Source organism: Pteropus alecto, unplaced genomic scaffold (genome assembly GCF_000325575.1).
Source record: "Pteropus alecto unplaced genomic scaffold, ASM32557v1 scaffold121, whole genome shotgun sequence".
Taxonomy (NCBI): Eukaryota; Metazoa; Chordata; class Mammalia; order Chiroptera; family Pteropodidae; genus Pteropus; species Pteropus alecto.
This window is the reverse complement of record NW_006434369.1, coordinates 13009723-13022025: the sequence shown is the minus strand read 5'-3', so window position 1 is coordinate 13022025 and position 12303 is coordinate 13009723. Positions and strand designations below refer to the sequence as shown.

The following is a 12303-nucleotide window of genomic DNA, read 5'->3' as shown; positions in this document are numbered from 1 at the left end:
GGTTTTGTCTTGTTTTGAGGTGTGGTGGGTGCTTGTTTGTTTTTACTCAGAGAGTCCATGGTGCCCTGCAGAGTGAAAATTTCCCTTCAGTGTGGTTTTCCATTCATTTCTTCCAGGTACTTAAAGTTACAGTAAGGGTGATTCTGTGAGGTGAAGAAGAGAGGTGGGAAGAATGAATAATTTAGAATTAGAAATCAACTCAAAAGGTAGTCTGTCTCCCTTCCCAGGATAGATCAGTGGGCTGAATTAGTACTGTGTTTCTTTTCCTTACGAAATCACAACATCTGTGTGTTTGGTCTTGCTTCAGGGCCAGGAGGTCCAGGAATACAAGTTACAGAAAACAATTCAAACAGGCTTTAAGCAATCAGGTAACTTATTGGATCATTGACTAAAGAGGACAGAAGTAGCACAAAAATGGGCTCAGGCTCTTGTATCCATCAATGTCCATTTTAGATTAAGAACCTTTATCCAAAGTCTTCATCTAACCTTTCATCTCTCCCCCTTCTCTTGAACTCTCAACCACCACTCAGCATGAGATCACACCTTTAGAATCCCAGCTCTGAATGTCACTCCCTGGCTCAAAAACTGTCAAAGCTTACTTACTATCTCTGGTATGAAGTCCAAAAACGTTTGGTTGGCATTCTAAGCCACTTCTCCAACTTTTATCTTGATTGACTACTCTTCACATATCCTTAAATTCATTTCAGAAGAACTGCTCTCTTTTCTTCTTTCTCATTCATGGAATTTCCCTATGGCCCTTGCCCATAGCCTTTGTATTGTTTTGTATTTTAGTTGTGTACATGTCTCACGCCATCCCTTTGATTCCCTAAGTTCCTGGAGAATGAAAGCCTTGTCTAACTTATCTTCCTATTTCCCAGGATACCTAGCGGAGGGCATGTCATACAAGAACTGCTCCAAGTGGCCTAAATGAATCAGGGCACTGCCATTCCTCTTGCCAGTGATTAGGTTAAGCAAGGCTACTGGCTCCTGAATTATACAAAACAGATATATACACTTCAGCAGATTCTCATGGGACACAACTGGCTTAGGAGTCTTTGCCTTACTGCAAGTCAAGGGACTCGACCCTGGCAGCCAGGCTGGATGACAGCATGGGCGAGAATGGACCCTGCTGCAGAGTCTCTCTCTCTGTCCTCCCCATTCTTGGGTCTCCCGGTTAGGTCGCGTTCCATTACACTTCCTTCAGGATGCTTTCCTGGCTCAGCAGCTATCTGCAAAGCCCCTGTGCAGTTTCAAGATCACCCCTGTTTGAAATATAGTGAATCCTGCCTGGTACAGTTGCCTTTTACTGTGTATATGGTGTCTTCCAAGTCAGGAGCCTGAGGTGTTTTGGGCATCTTCACACACCCCCTCCTTAGGCCTTGCACACAACAGGGGCTCACAACAAATATCTGTTGCTTAAAAGCGTTCAACTCAATAAGTATGTATCATTTGCCAGCGTGCCCAGCACTAACCCAAGTGGACAAGACAGAGTATGTGAAACACCCAAGTGATCGGGAACCTGAAAGAGCAATTTGGTGACCAAATTTACATCTAGCAGGGCCCTTGTTCACTGCTATCCCAAGCCTAGTACAGTGCCTGGCCCATGGCACGCTCTTCACGTAAGTTTTTAAGTGAGGGAATGAATGAGTTAATGGGTGCATCTTTTGATCTCCTCCAACAGATTATAACAGCAGTGAATTAAAAACAGCCTGTAGGAAACATGAGCTTTATGTGAGCTTCCAAGACCTGGGATGGCAGGTGAGTTCTCAGGACACTAAGGGGGACAAAGTTCCTTTCTCGGCAGTCTCTTATCTGAATGGCAGCAGCCAACATCAAAGACCTTAAGCTTTAGGACTGAGATGGGTCCTCCATGAAGGTACACAGGAGCCGTTCCAAATGTCCAGGCTCTCCGGAGTGAGGTGGGGGAAGACTGGGCCTTCTTGTGCACACAGCACCCACTGGCACCTTCCCAGGGAGCCCAGGGTTCCCCAGCTCTGGGTACCTCAAAATCAGTAGGCACTTTCTTCAAGATGCAATTTCCACATTTTTTTCAAAGTCCATTTATATTTAGGCATTTAAACAAATTTTAATTGAGAAAAGATTTGAAAAATGATCACTAGTTAACCTCTCCAATGGCTATAAATTGGCTCACCCAAACTATCTAGAAGAGCATAAATGTTTTGCCCCGCACCTGAAAGCCACCACTAGTTTATAAGAATTATAGGTGACAAGTGATAGAAGATAGTTTCCATATGCAGGTGGCATTATGATGACAGGATTCCTGGAGAGGCTCCATTGGGTCCAAGTACAGAAAGCCAGCCATCTGTGTGCTTCCAGGCCTAGCAGGCAGGTAGCGGCTAAATGTGGAAGGGGTGAGGACTCTGTCAGACCAACCAGATTCACACCCTAGTTTTGCCACTTGAACATGAACTTAATCTTCCTGCATCTCTGTCTCCTGCCTCCTTACCTGTCCATGTGAGTAATCCTTCTCACAGGATTACTTAAAGCACAGATAATCTAAGGAGTATACATTAATCACCTTTTTGTTGCTTCCTTTGCTTTAAATTAAGGATTGGATTATCGCACCCAAGGGCTATGCTGCCAATTACTGTGATGGAGAATGCTCCTTCCCACTCAACGCACACATGAATGCAACAAACCATGCGATCGTACAGACACTGGTGAGCTCGAAGAGATTTTTGTCATTTTATAGGTAGAAGTAAGCCAAGACCAGGTATAGCTGCTAATGGAACCTTTTCCTCCTTCTGTTTTGGAACAGGTTCACCTTATGAATCCTGAGTATGTCCCCAAACCGTGCTGTGCGCCAACTAAACTAAATGCTATCTCAGTCCTTTACTTTGATGACAACTCCAATGTCATCTTAAAAAAATACAGGAATATGGTTGTAAGAGCTTGTGGATGCCACTAACTCGAAAAACTAGTCACTGGGGACACAAATACTGCCTTGGATTCCTAGATTTCATCTGCCTTAAAAAACACGCGGAAGCACAGTGAAAGCAAGACGATGACTTTGAAAGCATCTCATGCCGGTTGGTGCCTTACTACCCAAGACAGATTTTAAAGGACCTCGTTAATGATTTGCCCACATAGTAAATAACGTGAGTAGTTGTTGGTCTGTAGGAAGCTGTTTGAATGTCTGTAGTATGAAGTCTGGTAACTGCAGAAACATAACTTTGAAGGGTTTCCCCTTTACTCCCCGCAAAAAGCCTCCCGAAAGTAGTTTTAGCTTTAGATCAAGCTATTTGTGGTGTGAGTAAAGAAGGAAGGTAATGTTAAAGGAGTAAGAGTATTCTTGGCTAAAGTATCAGCTGGTTTAGTAATGTTTCTCAAAGATTGATTTTACGGACAACAGAAATTGGGGGAAAATGCCTCTATTCAGATTTCATTCCCAGGAAGGTCAATTTCATAGAAGATCAACAGCCCGGGCCATAACCAGGGCTATTTGGAAGTGCCTTGTCTCAGTAATTGCTGTTACATGTTTATGCTGGCCTTTTGTTGGTGTGAAAATAGAATTATTTTGGTTAAAACGAACCATGTGATTTCCACACCTCAGTCCTCCGCCACTTACTGTTTTCTTGGCTAGCAGCAAAAGCAGACTGCTCATACTTTGAGGTCAGACTGCAAGGGGTGAGCAGCATTTTTAATAGCCATCATTTTAACCATATAACATGTGAAAGAAATTCTGCAACTCATCTTTTTTGGAATGGCTCTCTGAAAAGCACATTAACTTCAGGAACGCTGGCTCTAATCTCATCTATTTTAGTAAAAACGGTTCTTTGCCTTTTTCTATACAGCATGTCATGTCACAGGGTGAGACCCAACAAAGGAAATAAACTGAGGAAGGAGCTCCCAGCCTTTAGGAATGAGTTTGGATGGCCATGCTGTTTATGAACTGAAATCAGTTTTCTTTTGTAGGAAGTGAGAACTCAGATTAAATCTTAGAATATTTTTTAAATGTCTTTTTCACAATCATGTACTAAGAAACCAGTTTCATACTAAACTGATTAAATAATACATTTATGATCTATAACTGCATACAGCTTTTTTGTAAATATAAACTATAATTTATTGTCTATTTTATATCTGTTTTGCTGTAACATTTAAGGAAAGACCAGACTTTTTTTTTTTAAAAAAAGAGTTTATTTAGAAAGTATCATAGTGTAAACAAATTGTACCACTTTGATTTTCTTTTAATACAAGACTCATGATGCGAAGCTGAAGCCACTCATGAGGACTGTGCTTCTCCAGAACGTTGGGATTTTTAAATGAACATCTGTGAACCACATGATTAATAAAGATTTCCTTTAAGGCAGAGGCTGTTCGAGATCCTGCTCTGTTGTCATCTGCGGCAGACGCAGAAGTGATCTTGTTTCAGAGATCCTCACCCCTAGTTACTTTGTGCCAAGTGACTGGATCCCCCAAGCATGGGAGGTGGGTTGAAGAGTGTTGGACACAGAGGGGTTATTCTGAGAAGTAATTTGATGGCAAAGAACATACAGGTACCTATCTTATGGGAGCCTAGTCCCGTGATTGCTTTTTTCCAAGAGTGATGGTAAAAATGTTTAATAACTAGGATGGCATGAATTATGATGCTGGCATTAATGCTAGTGTGGCCTACTTCAGCCCTGACTCAGCCCTGCCTACTCCATTCTTTGGTCTTTGGTCAAGTTAATTCCACTCTTCATACAGCACAGGGTCAACCTCTGCAAAGGCAGACGATGTACAATGAGCCTCTAAAAGGACTACCTAGGAGCAAAATCTGAAACCGCTTCCAGCTGGGGCCCCATAGTGGGGCTGCAGGGTTCCGCTGGTCCCTAATACCCAGACTAGGGAAAACTCATCTAGTCCTCTTGCCCCAGATGGCAAGTGCAACCAGAATCTTTCTATAAGTTAAAGGAACAGTTATGATTAAGCCTTGCAGAAGTTTCCATGCCCATATTTTCCATGGGAGACATCAAATCTTAAACATGAATTTTAAATCTTAAAAATCTTCACATGGACCCTGACTTCACGTTAACATAACTAATGAAATCTTTCATCCATGAGCAACAAACAGAAGTATCCCTTGAATAGTAATAACTGAGCTAACAAATAACACACATAAGATTATGGCATCAGCGTTATCTTACTCAGGCACGTGTCAAAAGTACCATTGCTTTCATTGTGGCAAACCTCTCACGATGAGAGAAGTATTAACAGGAACGGAAAATCCAGGAGTGGCTGTGAAGGTATCTCCCAGAGGTGTGGGGTTTTTGTTTGTAACTCTGCTCCAAGCTTGGAGCAACCACACTATTAGTAAGTCATTTATGACCTTCGGCTCAGAGGAACATCGATACTGCCACAGGCTACCTTTCCAGGAGTTGTGGGCAGCTCAAAAATGGTGCTTTGGATGATGCTTCCACCAAAATCACTGAGGAACCATAATAGTCCAGCAATTTGATTTTCCTCAACTCCATTTTAGTCTCAAAGGAAACCACTTAGATTTCATCAAGAGAAGGTTAAAGGGGATGATAGATTGCCACTGAAAATATTCAGTTTGCAAAGGGATCATGAGTTACATGTTTACTTAGAGAAACTTAGTAAAGAACCTGTAGAGTGTGTTGGCTTAAGAAACACAGAGATGCCGCCACACGTTTAGGATATTCAGCTTTCTGAATAACCACCACCTGAAACCCAGCAACATCCACATGATTTGCTGCTCCCCGACACGGTACAGGCGGCCAGGCAGGAGAGGAGACTTCCTCCTGTTTTTACAGTTCGTCTTTTGCCTGGCGCACAACAAAGTGGTGCAACGATTCGAGATCTCTGCCTCCATTGTGCTCACTGACTTTTTTGCCTCCGCGGAAAAGCAACAATGTGGGATAGCCTCGTACCTTGAAAGAAAAAATTCAAAATTTGAAAACCAGTGGCCTGAATCGCACACAAATTATTTCATAAATAAAACCAGAAAAAATCCTACAGCTGTGGCCAGGAAAGTCTACGGTTAAATTTTTAAAATGTATAAACCATTTAAAAAGTGTCAGAGTTCAGAAAGCAAAGTCTTGGGGCTATTTATTCATTTAACAATCCAAAACTACATTCAAAATTAGTGTCAATCCCCCGGGGACCTATTAAGGTGCACATTCCAGCCCAGCGGCACGGCACGCGGCCTGAGACTCTGCATTTTGGACAAGGTTCCCGGTGATGCCCAGGCCGCTCAGTGGACCACACTGGGTAGTAGCAAGACCCTCAAGGAGAGCCGCAACTTGCCTCTTTTCTCTTTTCAGAATTTTAAGGCACAAATTTGACTGGCATCTTCGAATGATAAATAAAAAATATGCTACAACTATCCTCAATCTGATGAGGTAATAAACTTCAGCGGCCTCAAAAACGTTTTGAGAAAACAACACAAAAAGAGAAATATAAAATTTCAACAACAGTTAAACGATCCAAGCACAAGACGGGCGTGTTGGTATGGCTCTCTCAGGAGGAAGTTTATGTTCAAGTGTTTCCTTCATTCAGCCATTTTATGTTAGAATGCTGGCTTATATCTGAAAAATAAGCCACTTAGTTGTTGATGATGACAGCCACAAGCCAACTGACTATTCCGTCAACAAGAACGTCTGTGTAAGCAGCCCCCCATTCTCTAGCTTGAAGTCTTAGTTACTGCCCAGCCTAACACCCAGATGGCAAGGCCTAAAAACCTCCATTGAAATGTGTATAATAATAGAGGAAGAAAGCCTTTCCTTTGAGAGAGCATCTGTTTAGCTTTTCAAAAGGAAAAACAAACCGAGCACCTCAAAAGGACACAAAAAATGCTTTGTTGAGGGGACAAGGGCAGTGTGAGTTATCTCGGTTGAGCCCACAACGCCAAAGCACAGCTTCACTTGGGATCTGCTCCCAATACGTAGAGTCCCCACAGTGTTCTCATTCACATGTACCCACCGAGTACTTGCTGCAAATATTCCGTTCAGCAGTACAGTCCACTTCAGCGATCTTGACCTCTGCCAAACCAGGGAATTCCTTTTTAGAGAGTTCTTCCCAAGCAGGAGCCAGATTCTTACAGTGACCACACCTAGAAAGAGAACAACGACAGCTCTGCTGAAGGCCTGGGTCACGCTCACTCACCTATATTTTGCTGCCAAGTTGAGCCTTGTTTTTCTGTATGAAGCGGTCAACAATTGCCTAGAAATTTATAAAATACCAAATTTTCCCTTTGGGAGGCATTAACTTTTCCTCCTTCTGTTCCTCCCCCACCCCAAACAAGGAAGTCAAAATCTATCTGAAGTAGACTTTTGGATTAACCTGACAGAAACAAGCTGGTCTGAAAACAGGTTTGGATTTTGAAACCACTTCCATGATACAGTGAACTGGGCTAACTGGTTTGTGAATGAACAAAAGGAGGACAGGAAAGAAAACAGACTCTAAACATTTTTTAAAAATCACTTGAACACTAAAAACATTTCAGATTTAACTGCCTATGACTTCAACATTTCAAAACAACTTCACAGCTTCCCTGAAGCTTCAGTGATTTGGTGTGAGCACTAAGGCCATGACTGGGTTTTGTTCAAACCCTCTCCTCCACCCGACACTCGGTCCCTTTTCTGACTCTTCTCCCACTACATGAACTGCTCCCCTTCAATAAAGGGGATCTTCTGTCTTCAAACTCGATCTATAGCTTTAGGTTTTTTTAAAAATAGAAAATAATAGTTTTGAAGGCATTATTTGCTAGTGTTTCTGTTCTTAAAAATTCAGAATGCACAACTCATGAGTCATGTGTTAATTTTTTATTTCTGCTATTACGGTTTCTCATGAATATCTGAAATGAATGAAATTAAAGAGCAACAATGACATGTGGTGACCTTACTTGTCCGCATTTAGATACAGAACCTAACACTTCTCGGCACTCTGCTTTCCCAAATGGAATGTTTCATTTGTGAAAACAAAGTGTTCTTCGATTTTACAGCTAAGGAAACTAAGTTCCAAGGAATTAAAGGACATCCAGGTTGCCTGGGTCTCAAACCTCATGCACACAGAGCATCTCTGCTCTGGTCCCTGAAGACCATATGGCAGGAAGGTGCAGGCAATTGGGTAACATGTTGAATGGCTCAAAACAGAAAGCTGAGCTCAACTGGATCCCTCTGTAACATCTAGAAGGGACCAAGGAGCAAAGCTACATCATGATGTAGCTTTTTTAAGCAAACAAGCAATCTTTGGAAAAGTACAGAGATATACCACAAAATGTTATGGCCATCGTAATTCTCCTCCATTACCTTGTTCTCCAAAGCAGACTGAATTTTAAAATAACCTCATTCTCCATCAATAACTGTTTATGAATACCATCAAGCTTGAACATATCTGAATATAAGAATATAATGATAACATTTCCTTATTTCCCACAACATAACCTACATGTAAGTGTAATATGTGCTCAACACTGAGCCTGGAGGGTTGGCTAACGAGCTGAAAATATGAGACCAAAGTGCACTAGGACAAAGAAAGTAGTTTCTAATCAAAGAGCCACTTACCATGGGGCATAAAATTTGATGAAGGTTATTCCTCCTGCAATGGTGTCCTCAAAGTTATTTTCCGTAAGTGCCAACACGGTGCCCTTCTGGGGAGGGAAAAGCCACAATGCAAATACATCACGTAGAGAAGGGCAGGGTCATGTTTTGGGACTGCAGAAATATGAACCAATACTCTTTTTAAATGCTGTTATGCATGCCCCAAGGTCACATAAAAATACCTGTACAATTTGCATTTCCCTAGCTACACAAAAGGGCAGAGCAGTGGCCTCTAAAGGGCAGAGATTTATCGGGTCCCTTGGGCCCTGAGCCCAAGAGATGCTTTGAAAAGTGGCAGACACAGCCCAGTGTTCTGCCCCCCGGCAGTCCAGGGTGGGTTAAGGTGCAGCTACTGTCCTTCAGGGCTCTGCAGTGTGGACCAGTCAGCTCTGGGCAGACAGGGCTTGAATCTGTACTTCCTAGGCATGGAGCCTACACCACCAACCAGAGTCCCACTGCTGGCCCTCCTGAAGTCTGTATATATATGGCTACTCTCACAGGCTCTACCACTCTCATATGATATGGATTCACAAAAATTATCTTCTCTATGTCACAGAAGGACCTTACAAAATGTTATAAAAGCATAGGGAATGATATGTATGTTACATATAACAGGCTCCTTTCCATTCTTAAATTCAAAGCTAATGTAAAAACTTCATCTAAGCTCTGGCTAGAGAATTTAGGGGAAAGGAGCCACAAGGAAGTCTGCTTTAAAGGGATTCTATCTTGATAGTTCGTTACAGAATTATGTCTATGTGTTTTTCCACAAATGTATCTGCGATTCTCTTGAGGGCAAGAACATGTATGATTTATCACGTGGCTAAATGTACCAGGTCTGCTCCACTTGAGTCTGGCACCAAGCAATGTATGTCAGTGACTGGGAGATGAAGTATGCCAAGGGGGCCATTGTAGAACACTGCCATCTTTCTTTATGTCCAGAAGTATGATGCCCCACTCACTGAAAGACCCACTTAATGGTGGAAAACTTTATTATAAATAGAAACCGTTCTGTGTTTGATGAAAATATCCATAGTATATAATTATACTCAATTTGGGATGACCTTTATAACCACCATGACACACACACTCCTCTAACATATGTGGTCATAACAACTACAAAATCATTTGTTTACTTCTTAAACCAAAACTTCAACTTTTAACTGACACCCAGGCAATCCCCAACCTGTGAGAGACTAACTGAGAGGTGAGCTGTGGGGTGGGGAGGCCCGCTGCTCCCCACCCTGGGAGGATGGGGTAGGTGGCTCCACTGGTTTTTCTGATTCCAGACACCTGGGCTCAGGGAGTGTTGGCTCCAGTGAGTCAAGATCTCTGATGTAAACGCTGAGTACGAGAGCATTATTGGGGAGGCAGTCACCATGTCTGGCTCTCTGCCCTCACCTTGAGGAACAAAATATCTCGCCTCTTCCTTTTCCCCCAATGTCCCTGTGTCCCAAGTTAAGAACATGGAATGCTATGAAGTGTAGTTGTACAAAATGAAGTAGCAACGAAGACATTCTGCTTTGGAAATATGTTTACAAACATGCCTTAGGTTCTTAGCTAGAAAATCCAGACATCATTTTCCTGGGAAAACATTATTTCGACTCTCCTTGAATAATCTCATTTTCACCTATGGCTTCAACACTGGCTTCTACCTAAAGTTGCAGACATGTAAACCTACTCATCTTGTGCAGACATCCTGCTTTAGCTCCAGATGGATACATTTGACTGTCCATTGGGCATCACCATCTAAATATTCACCACAACTCTGAAAATCATCATCTTGAGAACTAAACTCAAGTTTAGTTATTATCTCGTGCTTGGTGCCATATCCACCAGCTAAGCCAAAAATCTGAAAGTCACTTCAAACTCCACATCCTAACTGGGCTCACAGAGTTGGACTCCTTATGTTGGCTATCTTCTTCTTTCCATCCCCACTTTCACAGCCTTAGTATTTTTTTGCACTTTAGTTTTTTTGGGGGGAGGGCGGGGGGGGGGTGGTGTCATCATCTTTTATGACCTAACACATCAGTTTTCAATCTGTTTCATACATGCTGCTGCTAGTCATCTTTCTAAAATTCAAATATGCTTGAAACCCTCCACTGGATCCCTATAATTAAAGCTCAAAGAGCATTGGCTGGCTGACAAAGTCCTCTACAACCTAGCTCCTGCCTCTCCTCTCTGGCATCCTGCACTGCACCCCTTCTTTTCATCCCATTCCCTCATGCCTTCGTGCCTTCCCCATGTCTCTCCAGCAACTGCCAATTCATCTTTCAGTTCCTCAGTGATACCTCTTATCTGCCCCACCTTTCTCAAACAATGACCAGCCCTGCACCCATTTTTACCACAGCCTCCGCGACATCTGTACGTATGTGTTCTCATCTGTCTCACCCACTAGACCTGCCACTGTACACAGGCAGGAAAATAGTCTTATTTATTTTTGTTTCCTGGTGGCCTAGGACAGTGCCTGAAATATAACAAGGGGTTGATTATTACAGAACAAATGAATCTAAAACCTTATACTATCTGAATGAATGAAGATAATACTTCAATAAGTCAAGACTGCCTAAGCAAATGAAATATCCTACAGCAATTTGCCTTTCAATTCCAATGTGCACATCTTTTCTGCTACAGATCTTTCAGAGGTCTTTACCACAGGTTAAAAAAATGATTGCAACACATTAAAGAAACGAACAGAAACAGACAAGCTTCCATAGCACATACCCTCAAGTATAGTGATGACTGAATGGGAAGAATTTTCCAGAGATTTTTTACCAAATTCAGGACGCATCTCACATCTATTTCAGGGGAGCTTTTGCTTACATTAACCCCTTGAAGTATGTAAAAGTAGTTGAAGAAAATGTTTTGGGTTGAAAAGTCAACTGTAAGCCAACCATCTGAATTACTCTATACTGTCCTCAAACTGTCACTTTGTCCAAGGCGTTTGAGGGCAGTGCCCTCTGTGGGCGAGGGTGGCGGCAGACACCTACCTTGTCAGCCTCTGGCTCAGCAGCCAGCACCGGGGCCTCTGAGGGCTGGGTGGTCTCGGGAGTGCCCTCTGCGTCACTCTGGAGCTGTGATTCCACATACTCTCTCAGCGAGTCCAGATCTCGCTTTCCCTTGTACTGGTCAATCTGTCCAAACATGGGCCACACAGAAACACTGACAAGTTAGTACACTTGAGTGCTCTGAATAACTCAAACCTCCTCCTGATCCCTCTTGCCCATGTGAAACCTCCTGTCAGATGTCTCTGCATGGTTGTGTGAGCTGTGCGATGTTTGTGTGCTCAAGTTTAAATGCAAAGGCAGAGATTATAAACCAATGTTTTGGCTTCTGTGAGAGAACTTTACAGCTCATTCCTTCTGCAGAGCTACGAGTCACAAAACTCTGGGTGCTGACTCAGGTATTCTGAGAAGCTGACCATCAGCCGGGGATGGAAGGGAGGGAGTGAGAACCTTACCAAGAGTGAGCATTAACCTCTCTCAAAGGCTGTGATCAGAGCAGTTACCTTAGGACAGATGTGGGTTATTCTAGTGACAACCTGAGCCAAATGAAAGGTTTCAAAATATTATAACGATGGACAGTTTTTCTCAACTACCCAAATCTTATCAATTAAGAGAAAGCCATTTTCGGTTACATGTATTCCCTTAAACTAGTGCCCAAGCAATCAATGCATACTGGCAATTCACCACAACTGTTAAGTCACTTGACAACTCAGCCCACTGCGGTTAAGAGAAACACT

The 12303-nt window shown here is 42.6% G+C and overlaps 2 protein-coding genes across 2 annotated transcripts in view; one reads left to right on the top strand and one right to left on the bottom strand.

The window, feature by feature from the left end:
* BMP6 (bone morphogenetic protein 6) overlaps nt 1–4333 on the top strand; it is a gene marked incomplete at its 5' end in the record, with an annotated part of 137500 nt that extends 133167 nt beyond the window's left edge. The window contains 3 exons of the mRNA XM_025044913.1: nt 1682–1758; nt 2571–2681; nt 2780–4333. Of these exons, the coding sequence (XP_024900681.1) occupies nt 1682–1758; nt 2571–2681; nt 2780–2929 (338 nt within the window). The remainder of the gene's footprint in view (nt 1–1681; nt 1759–2570; nt 2682–2779) is intronic.
* A 789-nt stretch (nt 4334–5122) lies between these two features.
* The window catches only part of TXNDC5 (thioredoxin domain containing 5), a 21668-nt gene continuing 14487 nt past the window's right edge, over nt 5123–12303 (bottom strand). The window contains exons 6-9 of the mRNA XM_006909283.3: nt 11552–11695; nt 8529–8614; nt 6946–7075; nt 5123–5894 (exon numbers count right to left, since the gene is read on the bottom strand). Of these exons, the coding sequence (XP_006909345.1) occupies nt 5772–5894; nt 6946–7075; nt 8529–8614; nt 11552–11695 (483 nt within the window). The 3' untranslated portion in view covers nt 5123–5771. The remainder of the gene's footprint in view (nt 5895–6945; nt 7076–8528; nt 8615–11551; nt 11696–12303) is intronic.